Here is a 16,598-nt window from a genome sequence, read left to right on the forward strand (position 1 = left end):
ATATTTTTGTTATTACATTATTTGCAGTATTTTATTGAATAAATTGTGCATTTACCTTAGTAGTGATTTTAAGGAGTATTGCAATATATACATAGATAGGATTTATATTCACAATTCATTTCTTTGTATTCAATACAGTATTTTCTTTTCTGCAAGTACTGTGTAAGCAGGCGCATCTGATATAATGCGGTATTTTTTTTTCTATGTGTGAAGTGAATCATGACACCGTCACACGCCCGAAACGAAAGTATGTATTTAATTTACATATACTGAAAAAACAAACAAACAAACAAACACACAAATTCGGGTCCCAAAAGGAAATCTCGGAATCAGGTAACCCCCCCCCCCTTCAGCCCCGCATTCATATGCGTCCCATTCTTGCAAATTAAAATTCTGGTCACCTTCAGGCTACGCTCATTCTTCCAGGAAGCGAATCCCCCTCCCAACAAACGATCCTTCTGAATCCGCTAGTGTTTGGGACTCAGGTTTTATCATGTCACTTTGAATTATTCTAGTGATGAGAGGGAATCCAAAATGTATGCCCAAAGTAGAGTACTTCAGAAGCACCTCGATTTAGGAAGATTAAACGTGGTCCTAGTGTTTTCGAAAAATTTAAATTTTAACGAGGAGAAGGGGTGCTATTTTATTTTTTCTCCAGATTGAAAACGAAGCTGACTATCTCACCATTACGCGCAAACTGCTGAATCATTTGAAACGAATTTTTGAATATGAATAGCACTATTTTAAAGCGGATTTTTGTCATGTCACTCTTTTATTTAAAAAATACGTGTCCTAAGGGGAAGGAAGGGATTTGAAAACATACATTAAAATAGATTGGTTGGTTGGATTGGAATCTAACATCCTTGTCAGTAACAAGGCTGTACGAGACAAAGATCTACAGCTTAACGTGGAATCTATACCACAAGGAGTTGAAATCGGGTCTCCCACGCCAAATAATGCGCGTAGCCATTAACCAAGAAAATGTAAAAGTTTTATGTTCAGTTTGGAATTTTTTTGGGGGGGGAGCCCGGACCGGGTGGTTCCCCCGTGGGTGAGCCCCTACTCCCACCGGAAATCAAACCCATATCACATACACCAAAAGCGCACGCGCTAACCACTAGACCTCAGAGAAAGGCTAAAAGAACGGCACTAAAACGGATTAGTTGAGAATTTGTGCGTGGAAGCTTTAGTTTCAGTAAATGATCTCCTAATGATGGCAGGATAGATCTAATTGTGATGGCCATCTTTTGGGAAAGCTAAAGTGGGACACACATATCGACCATGTGCACATCAGCACTTATCATTCCCAAACAATAGTCTACAATTTTTTTTTCAAGTTTCTGCTTATTTTGATTTTTCAGTATTTTAAAAAATGATTTGCACCCGCTGATCATGATTTTCACATCGTTTTCTCATAGTGTCAAGGTGTCAACGATTCATATGATTAAAAACATTTTATGTTATATTGAAGCAGTAATGATTTACAAATATATCATATAGGAATATTTAACTACAAACAAAGCACAAACAGTTCGCTTTTCAATAAATCCATACATAAAACAATACATGAATATAATTTAAATAGTATATACCTTACTGAATATGTTAGAATAGACATGCAACGAGATTGAATGCAGTGTTTCTGGAGTGCGCGAATTTCATAATTAAAAATGGAGATTAGTGGTTGTTTTACTTTTCTGGCGAACATTCACTTTGTCGCGGACCAATCCTCAAAGGTAATCTCCCATCATTGCACAGTCCCATCTTCCTTGGTATCTTCTTTCCATTACATGAATATCTTTATAAAAACGTTCGTCGTGTTCATATGTGTGCAAAGTTATGTGACATAAAAAAATTTTTAATGCAAGAAACACATGAATCTGTGTTAGAGTAGGGTAAAAAAGAGAAGAGAGGATTCCTAAGTAATTTTGGCACACCATATTTTGAAAGATTTACAGATAAATACTTTGCATGAAAAGACATATTTATAAGGACCAATTTTCTGCAGGTGACATAATTAAATACAAATTAATAAAGCTATATTTTAGGTTTACAAGTGTAGGGTTACTAGAGTAAAATCATTACAAGTGCTTTACGAAGGATAAAATAAGTGAGTGTATATGAAAGATGAGTGTATTAGATACTATTTTCCACCTTGAGTGTATTTTTGCAGTGTAGGCCCTACAAAAGTTATAATCTATATTTATAAGTGGATCGTTACTAGTATGAAACCATAACAATTGCTATTGAAACTCGTATCATTACCAAAAACAACTTCTTTTCACCACCCTCTCTTATACGTATACCCACCATCACTGACGCGCCTGCTTCCTACGGACGCCCGCCTGCGCTGTCGTGAAGGCCCACCAGCTTCGTCCTGCTTTGACTCGGTTTGATAGTATTTCTGCCTTTATGTGACCACCTTGTACATGTTGGTTTGTCTTTACACTGTAGTTTTTACACATTCCAAAGGCGTATTTATACGCAAATCATAAAAGAATTGTAATTTTTAAACAAATACTTCTGGTGGCCCTCTTGTATTTTATGTATACCAAGTGAGATATTTTCACGTAGCCCATCGGAAATCTTTATGGGACAATAAGAAGGAAATTAGTGAAAGAATTGCATTTTTTAACAATTATTTCAAGTGGTGCGCCAAAAATAAACGTACACGGAAGATAGATTAGGTTAGTAGAGTAGGTTAGGTTAGTAAAGTAGATATAGGTTAGGTTACTGTTTGTATATTGCATTTGAAAGTACTTTAATATGATACCTAATATGAGTTCCTATAACATCTGTGGTAGTTTTGCGTTAGTAACACTACACTTGTAAACATTAAATATACCTACCTTCTGTACACTTTGCAGAAAAAACTTCACCGATAAAAAATAATAATACGGTAATTTTCTCTATACACTCACTTATTTTAACTGTTGTGTAACATTTGTAATGGTTTCAGACCAATAACTCTACACTTGTAAACATAATAGGAGGGAGGATAAGAAATCAAGGTTACAAGGCCGATATTTCTGGAGTTTCGCCTGTTATAGAGGAACGAGGAGTGAGCGGTAATTAATAAATGGAGTTGATAATTGTGCAAAGTTTCAGCCACTTACGTCGCTGGTCGTAGGTGAACACAATGTAGTGGAAGTAGTTCGTTTGGAAAACTGGTCTCGCGAAGAAGTCCACTCAGTTATTCGATTTCTGTGGGCGAAACTGCGGGTGTAATTTACCGGCAGCTGGTATAGAGAAAACATCATCGACATGGAGCACAGTGGTCGACTAGTACTCTATTGAAACAGTTTCGCGGGAACATCTTCAATCACCCTCCTTACAGTCCACACCTCACTCCAAACGACTTTCACCTCTTCCCGCACTTGGAGCACATAGAAGGCCGTCTCTTCTCACCTGTCTGCCGAGTAGGTGAGACACTTCGTGACAACGTGACTGAACCCGTAAGGACAGGATTTTTCCCAGAAGGAAATCTTTAAACTCATCCCACAATGCGACAAGTGCGTCAACTGATGTACACTATATCAAAAAATAATCGAATGTATGTATCTGTTGGCTGTATTGGTTGTTTAGAATAATATATACACTTTTCACTTTCTTTGGAACCTTACTTTCTGATCACTTCTTGTATACAGCTGTACCACAGTGTACTGAAATACTCCGTCGCCGGAAATTAATATTTAATACCGTCCTTTTTATACGCTCATTTTAACCGTAAAATTGCGTTTTCTCATGACAAAGTATTGCAAATCTGCGTCAATTTAGATTTATTGTAAAAGACAATGGAGTCACTGTTTTTTTTAAGAAGTCGTTATCTGAAAGTGATATTTAATGGTGAATTTGATGAAGGTTGAAATTTAAAATAAAAAGGGAAAACTTCTACCAACAGAGAATTTATATTATGAGATGTTGGTAACACTGCTTTCAATAGACAAGCAAGTAAAATACGTTGAGGAACACTCTTGCCAAATATAGAGACAAATTGTTGTTACAGAAGAAAAAAAGAATATAAGAAGAACATATTAGAATTGTTTTTACTAAAGTGAAATAAAAGTACTAACTATGGTGCAGACAAAACAATAGCAATATTGAAGTTATGTGTACGTGCAAATAATTGATTATAAAACCGGTTTGAGAATTATTAGTGTTATGTTCCATTTTAGCTTTTGAGTATATGTTATAGTTTGAAACCAGGGAATTATTATGGATACAATAGGAACCGCTGTTCAAATTGATGAACAAGAACAACTTGAGAAACTGAAATCTTGTACTACACGAACCAGCAGTGATGCGAATATAAATATTATAGGTACTCCCGACAAAGACACAAACATAACTAATACGTATGAATTAAGTTCCATATTTCACATGGAAGGAACAAAACAAGTAAGTGATATAATGGGCTTTGCTAAATTCGGGAAAAAGGCCAAAGTGTTCAATGTCGAAAAAATGTTTGAAGAAGCTAGACAAGTAGCTAGAGCAAGAAATTGTAACAAGTCAGTAGTAGAAAAAGTTAGCTTATCATCTGAAGCAAAATGCAGAAAGAAAGTAATAGACTTACCAAGCATTTCCACCAATTCTAGTGATGATGATGATGATGTTTTAATCGGCCCACCAGCTCCGAAACACCTTCAAAGTCCTGCCACCAATTATGACAAGCATAGTGATGATGATTGTGATATTGATAATTGGGATTATGAAGATTTAAACATCAGAGTTCCTACCAGCCACGAAATTTCCCTTGTACATGGAAAGCGTCCAGTTTTCGCTGTGGCATCTGATCCGTCTGGAGCCAGATTAGCAACCGGTTCTGCAGATTACGAAGTGCGTTTCTGGGATTTTGGAGGAATGGATACCACGCTTCAAAGCTTTCGTAACTTAAGACCTTGTGCTAATCATCCAATTACTTGTCTACAGTACTCCAGCACAGGTAACTTGCTGTTAGTAATTTCTGGAAATGCACAAGCAAAAGTTTTTGACCGCGATGGAATTGAAATGATGGAATGTGTCAAGGGGGACCAATATATCGTGGATATGGCACGGACTAAAGGACACACCGCTCCGTTGGTTGGAGGTTGCTGGCATCCTAAAATAAAGGAGGAGTTCATGACTTGTTCTCAGGACAGTACTTTGCGTTTGTGGGATTTTGGATATCCAAAGCAACAAAAACAAATAATTAAAATGCGAAATGAAAATGGTTTGAAAACTATACCAACTGCTTGTACATACAGTAGAGATGGCAATCTTGTTACTTGTACATGCGTCGATGGTTCAATCAAAATATGGGATCACCGAAAACATTTTGTGAATACGTGCATAGTAGTCAAAAATGCTCATGAAGTTAATACGCATACTTCGTGCGTTACGTTCTCATACATAAGTAATTTTCTAGCCACTCGAGGTGGGGATAGTACTCTTAAAATTTGGGATCTAAGGAATTATCAAAAACCATTAAATGTTGCTGGTAATTTATTTTCTAAATATTCCTGCACTGATTGTACATTCAGCCCTGATGATTCAATGCTAGCAACTGGCATATCAATTTCAACAGCAGATTCTATTGGAAAACTAATATTTTTTGATAAAAACACCTTTGCTACAATAAGTGAATTAGAAGTGACAAATTCACATGTAATCCGTTCCTTATGGCATCCAAAACTTAACCAATTATTTGTTGGATGTGGAAATGGTGTAGTGAAAGTATACTATGATCCAAATAAAAGCATACGAGGAGCAAAACTTTGTGTTGGAAAAACTAATAGAACAGTGAAAGAAGTGGAAGTCGTAGCAACTCAGCAGATAATAACGCCTCATGCACTTCCTTTGTTCCGCCAAGAAAAGCCTAAGTCCATTCGAAAGCAGATGGAGAAGGATCGTAAAGATCCTGTGAAATCTCACAGGCCTGATTTACCAATTACAGCAGGCCAAGGTGGCCGAGTAGCTGCATGTGGTAATACATTAAGTTCATTTGTGATTCGAAATTTAGGTTTGAATAAGAAGGTCGCGGATGATCAAGATCCCAGAGAAGCTATTTTACGATATGCCAAAGAAGCAGAAGCAAATCCGTATTGGGTTACTCCCGCATATTTAAGGACTCAACCACGGCCTATCTTCCATGTCGAGTCAGGAAAGGAAGATAGAAAAAGTTTGGCATCTGCTAAGAAACAGAAAACTTAAGTTTAAAAAAGTTTATATTGAATTAATCAGAAAAGTCGTAGTTAAAGTTACAGGATGTCTTTTCAAGTTCTGTGGGGTTTCTTAAAGAAAACACGGAATGCAGATACTGATATTTAAATATTTCGGTTAGAAGTTACAGCGGCCCATTACATAATTTCACAATACATCTAGGTGGGAGTAATAAATTTTTCGTTCTCTCTACTCCACTACTTTCGCTCTATAAAAATTGAATAATTTAATGTTGAAAATTATTCAGTCTTTCTTGAAAAGTATTTTATCACAACATTATACTTTAAGTATTAAAAATATTACTAGACTTACTAAGAACATATATATTTACATTTGAGAATGTACTTGTTTATTAAGAATTTAGTGCTCTACGAGAAAGACTTGAATATTGTCCATTTTACGTCATCGCCAGCAATTTTTTGATCACAGTCACAACTAGTATTAACTTCCGCACAACCGACTTAAGCTGATTTCCATAAGCAAATGCAACATTTTATTTTCTGCATCAGAAGATGTAGAGTGTGTACGTTTAAAGCCAAGATATGAGATATATATGTACTTCTAAGAAGAAGAAGAAGCCTTTTATAACATTTGTGCAAAGTGTTTTGTGATACAAGAGTCTGTTTGTCTGACATTTTGCTGTTTGCTATTTAAAATAAGAATTTATGCATAGAACTGGAATTCTGTTTTAGGCTATAATTTTCTGTTAGCTTTATGAGAGCTGTTTGTTCTAAAAAAAAATTGTATAATCTTTAGAATAGTACACTATTCTAAGTTCTCAAATAAAGAAAATTTGATTGATGATTTAAAGAAAACAATGAGTCTGCTTCTAAGTGAAATTAAGTACGATTTTAAATGTATCACATATCCCTCAGGAGAAGGACAATATTTTTCATTTAATACATATATATTTAGTAAACGCATGTTATATGTAAAATTTCAGTAAAGAACGATCCAAGTATTTATCAGGGTTTCAACTTCTGAAGAATTTTACTATCAGTATTCAATTATGTGTTAATATTAGTAAAACTAATATGTTTTGTTGTTATGAAGTTGTATTTCTGCCAAAAGGTTGTTCCGGTATATAAATTGTTGAACAGGTTTATGCTTAATTGTAGATATCATTTAGGATCCGACATGAGCTTCAGACTAAAGAAGACATAAGCAAGCGAAATTCAACAATGCTCTCACGTCTTGAAAGACTTCATATGAAATTAATGAAATGTTCAATGGCGTCTTATGTAGTTTGTGCAAGATGATAGTGCTAAAATGCTATTGTAGACCTAGTTCATACTTTGTACACGCAATCTTGTATTAGCATCATGCAGTTACCATTGTATCTCTTAACTATGGACTTTGATTGAGTTTCGTAACACCTGAAAGTGTGAAGTTTATTAATAAAATTCATACTTTGCGATTAATAAATGCATATTAAAGTTTAATAATAATTTAAAATAACATATAATTTAAAATTAAATTACATGAAATTGAACAGTAACAGTGATAGATTTGAAACATAACATTATTGGTTTCATGTTGCTAAGTAGAAGAGTTTCTAACAAAACCCAAATTAATTGTGTAATAAGGACTATACCATGTTTAAAAATTCACTTTGTGGTGCTTGCATAAAATCCGTGTTTCTGGTTACTCCCCTAAAGCTCATCTGCGTGCAGTAGGATGGATTTTATGTCATACTCTACAATAAAAAGATGTTAGTTTTGTTCATGGTATTGTGATGCACTATTAGAAAGATCATCGTAGCTCATTTTTGAAGCCTACAACAAAACTTAAAGCTTTTCAATAAAAATGAAAATGTCCATTCGAAACAGGTATTCAAAGAGTGCGAGGTGCTGTGAGTATCAAAATAAGACTAGAAATATCAAATTCAGTCATGTATTAGTGAAAAAAAATAGTTTGAACTTCAAAAAATACAATATAGTATGTGTCTACAGAAGTCAGGTAGTAATGTTAAGGTATTAATAAATGAATTAAAAGCAACACTTAAAAACTAAATCATTTAGTAAAATGATAGCAGTCGGTAACGTACATAAAAGCTTCTTGTCTAATGAAATCAATCCTAATCTTCGAGTTCTCCTGGACATACCTAGCTAAATTGCAACTATTAAAGAATAACACACAACATTTGAAGTCCAAATGCTACTTCTCCGAGAACTATTGACATATGTGTGCTAGTGTTAAAGACAGGAGTCTCTCATCAGGAAATTCAACTCTTTAATATTTATAATGTAGAAAATATAAATGTGAACACTTACAAACAGTACACATAAATTAGTATAAGCACTGATCTCATAAACGAAACCATCGTTGGATTAAGGGATAAAAGTACCTAACGAAACGATGATAGAATTGCCAACGATTACAAAGAAACAACTAATGAACTACAGTTTCTACATGCTCAAGAACAGTAAGGTCAAACTTTTTAAGGTAATGCCAAGCAAAAAAGACTAGGCAAACAATTAAAATCAACAATGATGTATTTTGCTAAATTCTTAATTTAAGCCTTATTAATAATTGAAGATGAATAACCTGATTCGAACTGGGATGCACTGATTTTCAGAAATGAAATTAAATGTTTATCTGTCAGTCTGTTTATAATACAGCTGTTTCGGAGTAACTCTGTTCTTTTCATTCGTCAGATTTGGAATCATGTCGAGAATCGAATGGAATTTGTATATGAAACGTGCTATTTTATTTGCATGACTGTACAAGAAGATTTGAATCGAAATAAATAAAATAAAGTGTAAAATCTATATAGAATATCATAAACGAAATCAGAATCTAGCAATAAGACAAAAACAACCTGACAAAATAGTAAAAACTAAGTTGAGTGTTACAAAACTGCAAAATAGAAACGAAAATATTGAACTGCACTACAGTTACATTGGAATAGAACATCCAGAGTCAGTAGCTGATGCCATGGACAATTTGTTTTACTAGTATCGGAAATACATGTAACAACTCTACAAATCGAAAGCAATTATAACAATTGAAGAGAACAATGTTCCTTAAATCCAGATGTAACAAAAGTAATTTTTAAACAAGAACAAATGGTACTGTCGCTTAAATGATATCCTAATGTTCATTCTGAAAAGAAACTGACCTATAGTGACATCGTTAACACGTCTCATAATACTTGTCTTTCCTACAGGAAAATATCCAGAAAAATTAAAAATAGCAGAATTCTGTCTCATAAAAAGCAGATAAATATTGGCATGTGTTTAGTTTCATCCTTAATTTTTGAAAATGAAATGAAATGAAATCTTTGAGTTTTACGTCCCACGGTTATGCCGGTTAGGCTAAAGGAGACGGTGATGATGAGTAATGAATGAAATGGTGGAATGAAGAAAGTGGGAGGAAACGGGAGAACCCCGAGAAAACCCACGCACACGGTGTTTGTCCATCACAAGGTTCACTTGGCGGGGGCTGGGAACGAACCCGGGACCCCAAGCACCTGAGGTGAACGCTCTACCACTGAGCCACCGCTTCCCCCCTTAATTTTTGAATTTGCAGTGCAAAACCAAATTGGAACTTATTTAATAAGGTATAAGTAATATATATTGTACTGCGTAGCTTCCAATATAAAACGGAAACAGTAATATATAGTTGCTTTAAATACGTACATGATAATCCTGGCAATAGGAAAAATGTAGATAATTTTCTAAATTTAACAGAAGCATTTGACCTTGTCCTTCATCAAAATCTCAATTGCTAACATGACTACCAGTTATATATCCAATATTAAATAAGTAACATATGGAACACCAGAAAGATTTGTATTGGGTCCTATTCTGTTTATGATATTTGTAAATGACTTCCCATGTACATGCAATTTACACATAAAATTAATAAGTGATCGAAAACTAGACGTCTTGCAATTACATAATACACTGGTCAGAACCTTAAAAGAAAAAGAAAAAAAAACTTTATGAGAAACTGGTAGTTGAATACCAAAACAACTGCAGCAATAAGTTTTCGTCACACTTGCAACATTAATATTTCAAATTCAGTTATCATTAAAAATAAAACATTTAAATAGGTAAATTCTTACAGTTATACATAAACAACACATTAATGTGGAGTACGGAAATAAATTGCTAGTTAAAAAGTATGTTCGTTTAAAAATCGTAAAGGACACAAATAAAATAAAAGGAGGAAGGATGTCATATCAAAAATGCCCAAAAATAATCCAAAGACTTTTGTGTTCTATTACCATGTCCACATATACTACAATTAACGATCTTTACTAGAAAGTATCCCAAACAAGTGTCTGAGTAAATATTTAATTGTGTACATATATTGATAATGTACCTGTACAATACACAAAAATCCAGTGATGCCTTGAACGAAAAATAAGTAAATTTTTAAATTGCTGGTTGTCTTTAATGGAAACTCTCTCACATTACACATAAAACTATGGTATTCGAAGATTATACAAATCTTGTAATTCAAAATACACTGGTGTGGATGTACCAATACAATACTTACTTAAGTGTTTCTGGTGGCTTGTCTAAAACTCACTTGAATGCAATTAGTTTAATGTTATATCTTACAGCAGATGTCTTTTGCAACGGGTAAGGGCGATACGAAAGATACAAACCTTTTTTTTTTTTTTTTTTTTTTTTTGTCTTTTCTGTTATCAGATTTTCGGTTTGATTTGCTCGTGTGCCCCAAAACATCGTATTCCAAAAAACCTGTAACGATTTACATTTCGCAATAAGTGCTTTACATAATTGAAGCTCTGAAAGGAGAGAGAGTATGATTCATCCGATTTTAAATTTTACAGAAGGGTACAAAATAAAAATGGTCAATTCGATACCTTTATCTTGATTCTCTGACACTACCCAAGTTTTTGCCTTGCTGAATGTGCGACTTATCAATTCTTCAGTTATGTATCGACTCCTGATAGACCAATTTCGATTTTAAAAGTTATTTCGAAGAAATAGAACTCTCATACTTTTTCTGCACCCACTGTTCAATTATTACTTATCCAAAATTGAAAGGCGTGGTTCATGTAAAGTAATAGTTGTATTACAGCTAATCCGTTAATTCCTTATGTTGTGATTTTCTGGTATTCAAATCTGATGGTTGAAAGTTCTTCGTTAGAAATGTTTAGGACGGAAGCAAAAGATTTCTTGAATGAAAGCGTTGAGCTCAGTAATTTTCAAGAGAGAAATGAAGTGTTTGCTGACAATTGTTATTCAAAAGTCTTGTTTCAGATATCGAGTGAAACTGTTAAGCTCAATATTTTCAAGATAAAGAAGAACTTTTGTCGTCAATGTTTTCGTTGAGAAGCTTTCTTCAAGCTTTCTTTTTATGGTCTATGCAGACAATATAAAATTACAAAATATATACAAGGAAAAAAATATACTTTGGAAGTTGTGTTCTATCTCTGTAAACGTGCTCCGACATTGTTGTTACAAGCACTAATGTAGCATTGTGAAGTATTGAAATTAATATACGGGCTTCATGAATGGATAGCTTCTAGGCCAAATGGTTATTTCACTTATAGTGGACATGGTGCTGGATTTATTTTTTGTTAACTACCTATGCGCAACTGTCCGCAAATGATAAAGGCCTGTCTCAGAAAACATATTTTCATTTAAGATTGGGTGTGTTAGTCTTGTGATATGAAAAAATTCGACATAATAACATGAGTCTTTCAAAATAATTATTGCTATTATTCTAATGTTGTTACTTCATTTGACACTTTTTGAAACAGGCTCTAGTTTGCTATAATGATATAATGTTCACTAAGAAAATTTATGAGAATTTCACTTAATTTCAAGAACACTGAATTGCAATTTGGATGTTTTTTTCAAAACTAGCTCTGGACCATTTATTCAACGTAATTAGTGGAACCATTAGTTTGGTAAGTGTATACATAACTAGGAAGAGAACTAGAGTACAAGAGTAAGTTAAAAATGAGATTAAAAACAGTACATATACAAGACTTATGGCTTCATTATGCAGATATTCACTTGTACATGTCACTTAATATTGTATTAGTTCGATATAAAGTATTGTGGTATCTTACAGCATCGGCAAATCAGTAGATTAGGGTATTACTTTTGTTTTGATATGATATAGTCTAGATTGAATTATGTATAAAAATTTTTCCTTAGATATAATTCATACTTATTAATTCGGAATACTAGATGTAATGGACGAAACTGATTTTCACAAAAATTTCAGTTGCTAATTCAAAAAAAAAAAAAAAAAAATAAATAAATAAATAAATAAAATAAAAAAAATAAAATAAAATAAAATAAAATAACACCTCATTTTTTTAATGTTCTTTTATTGCATTTACATTGTTCTACTTAAAAATATCCTAATAGTGATATTATAAATCTAATAGTGATTGGATCTGAAAACTTACTGTTAATGGAAACTCTTTTCTTACGATTCTTAACATAATTGGTAGGTTCTTCTATATTTCATTTTCGTGAACATCGTTTGCAATCTAATGATAGCATGTGATGTACTACAGAATGAACACTAACAATACGAAAAAGGTAAAGCTCTATTCGAACTTTTTTTTTTTTTTTTTTTTTTTTTGAATGGGCTTTCTATAATATTGCCATGATTATGGCATTTCTTTTGCATTGTTCGCGTAACATTTTGGAACGATTGAATTCTGAGCATTCCTTTGTGTTTAATGGGACCTTCAAATTACAGGTTTCAAAATTTATATGATAAAGTCTTCCTTCTCAACACTTGAGTATAGGTTTTTTCACTATCGAAAATTGTTCTCATGTTTCATTGGTTAAAGCTTGTTCCTAGAATATTCAATAACATTATTACGAATCATTGTGCATGCAGTAAAGCTCATAGAAAAAAAATGCTACTGTGATGAAAAAAAAAGTTTCAGATTTATAATAATATGAAAGTATATGGTACAATAAAAATCTCAAAGAAACTAAAATTTTTCGATGCAGACGTGAATTACGGACTCTGACATAGAATTCAATCTCGATTTTTCTGCCTCGATTGTAATTATCAATGTCAGCACAAGTATCTATGAAAAAGCAAACTCACTCAGTTTGTACTGAGCATGAATGGTAAGTATTTACTCACAAATAAAAATACAGTATGTTTAAATGACAATTGACTGCCGTAGTTCAGATAGATAAAAAAGAAATGGAGTGGAAATTCATTGTAAAATTATTAATTATTGTAAATCTGTCAAAGTGTCATTTTGGCTAGTTTCAAGTTTTGTTCTCACATACAAGAATAATTATGTAAATATCTGGAACAAACTATTTAACCTCTGCCCACAACGTATATTACTATCAAGTTCCACACGCAAACAGAGTATTTTTGCCTCCAAGGTATGTATAAAGTGTGATTAAAACGTTGAATGTATATGCTTACTTAGTGGGCGTAAGTTCGAATCCGGTAGCGAACATTTTGATAAGTTTTCTGGTTTCACAAGGCAAATAAATGTCGGGATTGTACTTTTATATATAGACCCTGGCCGGATTCCTTCTATTTCTTTTCCCGTTGCTATTTATGTTTGGTGATTCTCACTGATTCTAGAATAGATTTGTCTCGGAGGTTGTCTCTAGAAGTATGTTAAATTAATAAATGCAATTATATTAGATCAAATATAATAAACCTGAAAAACAATGCATGATTCATATAAAATGAGAAGTTATGTTAAGGTATTCAAACAAATCAAATAGGGCAGTCGTCAGTTTCCTACTAAACTAACGCTCTTTTTCAGTTTTGTTTCGTTTCCGTTCTTTTTCTTCGAAAGATACTTTAAAATCTATGCTATACAGAGATGACATTAGATATGTGAATATATATGGAGAAGTTTATATTCAAATTTTACTTCTAAACTCAAAAGCTAGGATTATGCTCTATTGATTAACATACATATGATAACACCAACTTATTAAAAAATATATATTGAGATTGAGAACCTGGGATTTGATATTTACGGCAACAAAGATCCGGAAGCAAATAGCAGTTATGTTATCAAGTGTTGACGAATAATACTATTTGTTACAGGATATCCTCTGTAACATACTGCATACATGCTTCACATGACTTAAGCTTAATATGCTGTCAAAGGGAGACTTCACTAAATACTAACTCCAGCATCAGGGATGGTTCCTTTTATATACTGAGAAGTAGTAACGACTACAGGCTCATTTTTGGGATATGAATTTCTTTTGTCAGGGTAATGTGAAAAATGTCTTCACAATTTGTGCTGTTTCGGTCTGGTCTATTGTTCAAAGACCAAATATCAAATTAGTGAGAAGCATATTTCTGTAATTTAAAATTTCTAATTTAGAAATGTTTAGTTGACATCTAAATTTAGTATCAAATTAAAAGAAAATTTCTTTCTTAAATTAAAAGTTCAGAAATTCTAATTCAATTACCAATTACTAAAATGTGTTCTAGAGCCCATTTTTCTAAAATAAAATCGTCCTTGCACTACGAATGCCATTCCTGTTTAAGATTATGTTTTTCAATATATTTCGATCATCTCTGTAACCATGGTCCCATGCATGCATATATAATGTGAGCTTAAACTATCACTATAATTCCATTAAGAATAGTTTACCTTGTTCTGTAAAAAGAAAACAGCTCCCGAGTAGTCCTGAAACCACATTCATGGTCAACTAAGTTCAAAACTTGCAAATTTTAATCCAGTTTCTTCCTTTATTTTCCGTAAGATATTATCGCAATAATATTTCAATATCATTTACCACATAACTTCACTTTGAACAAATTATATAGTTTTTATGTCTGTTAACTTCTAGATTGTTTTTAACTCTGCAGACAGCCTCTGTTAACTCTTCAGTTTGGAAAGATGCGCTCTGAAAGGATAAGTTAATAAAACAATATAATTAGTCTCAAAGGACATTGCGACACTAAATTGAAGTGAAAACTACGATAGTGACAGTGGTAGCCATTATTTCTTTGTTGTAGTGGAATGTACCTATGTTATATAAGTTCTCTGAAGAGTTAGGATTAACCGCCATACATATAATTTGTTCAAGGTGGACTTGTATGGCAAATGATATTGAAATATTATTACGATAATATCACTTTAGAAAAGAGTCTAGCTCAAGGAAGTGATTGAATTCCATTTGGATTGTATAAAATTTACGTGTTGAATTACATTGACCATGTGTGTGATTTAAGGAATACTTTCGGACAAGAAAAATTATTTTGAATGGAATTAAGTGATAGCTTTAGTTCACGTCGCACATGCCTGGGATCATGGTCACAGAGATGACCGACATATAATGAAAAACAGAATTTTAAACAACAACGGCGTTCATTGTATAAGATAAAGAATTTATTTTGGTTGTATCAAGTTGCCATTTAAGCTGTGTGTAAGTATGTTTTTTTATTATTTTTATTAGTGCTTATTTAATGTATTATTTAATCTTTTCTTGTCTTTCTTTCTTTTTGTAGGAATTGCATGATGTTAGCCCTCAGACGATTTTCAGGGACTATTAATTCACTAAACAATAGCATTGGAAGAATAGCGTTTTGTTCCAATGAAAAGCAACCACCAAAAATAGCCGTGGTATGATTCACTAGTAACTATATTTAATTTAGAAGATCAGTATCATTTTTGTAATTAAGACTCCTAGACCCCATTATATATTATAAGAATGAAATAAACACTGTCTGTCTAATCATCATGGGAAAACGGTAGAACCGTTAAAATGAATTTGTGACCATAGTACATAGGTCGAATTGGGTTTCTATCATTTCACTTTGATTTTAATGGGTACCAAAGAAGGGGCAAGGGATTCAAATATAGCTTTCAGATTTTTACCATAAAATAATTCTTCTCGTGCGATGAACGGACGTTGCAGCTACTACTGGTATATAGACAGGGTGGACGATTTATATTGAAACTTGCTTATAACTTTTGAACTTACAGATAAAAATTGATTCAATATAGTGCGATCCAAATTATCAACAAGGGGAAATTGTTTGACATATTCTGCAATACCTTAGATTAACAGTATTGCCAACCTAAATTGTATTTTTTAATGACTCCACGTCAGATTGTTACTTACTACTAGCTGTTGCCCAAATCCGTCAAGCAGCGCTTAAAGTGACAACAGATGAGATAACGGTATAGAACAAATATGACCACTTAGAGTAGTAATTTTGACAGAACCCTAAAGAACATCTCTATTCCTGACATTTTTGCACCATTTTTGATGTGAAAAATCTATAGAAAGAGAGGCAGAGAGAGTGAGTGAGAAGTAATATAGTAAATGTTTTACCTCCCACTATCATCAGCCTAACAGAAACAAATATAAAATGATTTTGCGTCCCTAAGATTTTCCTTGAGCATATCGGCGATCTAAATATGGAAGAACACGGAAGGTACTTTTACT

At 33.1% G+C, this 16,598-nt stretch overlaps 1 protein-coding gene and 1 pseudogene across 2 annotated transcripts in view; both read left to right on the top strand.

The window, feature by feature from the left end:
- The window catches only part of LOC145692161 (glutamine amidotransferase-like class 1 domain-containing protein 3, mitochondrial), a 65,506-nt gene that overhangs the window by 12,566 nt on the left and 36,342 nt on the right, over positions 1-16,598 (top strand). The window contains exons 1-2 of one of the 2 annotated variants that reach the window (XM_081767467.1): positions 1,404-1,736; positions 15,655-15,769. In XM_081767467.1, coding sequence (XP_081623593.1) covers positions 15,662-15,769 — 108 coding nt within the window. In that variant the 5' untranslated portion in view covers positions 1,404-1,736; positions 15,655-15,661. Of the gene's footprint in view, positions 1-1,403; positions 1,737-15,654; positions 15,770-16,598 lie in introns of those variants that run through there. The other variant, XM_081767462.1, reaches the window with a different exon arrangement.
- LOC145692149 (WD repeat-containing protein 70 pseudogene) lies at positions 3,947-8,758 on the top strand (annotated as a pseudogene).

The sequence above is a fragment of the Thermobia domestica genome, chromosome 1 (assembly GCF_964235325.1).
Source record: "Thermobia domestica chromosome 1, izTheDome1.hap1.1, whole genome shotgun sequence".
In the NCBI taxonomy this organism is placed as follows: Eukaryota; Metazoa; Arthropoda; class Insecta; order Zygentoma; family Lepismatidae; genus Thermobia; species Thermobia domestica.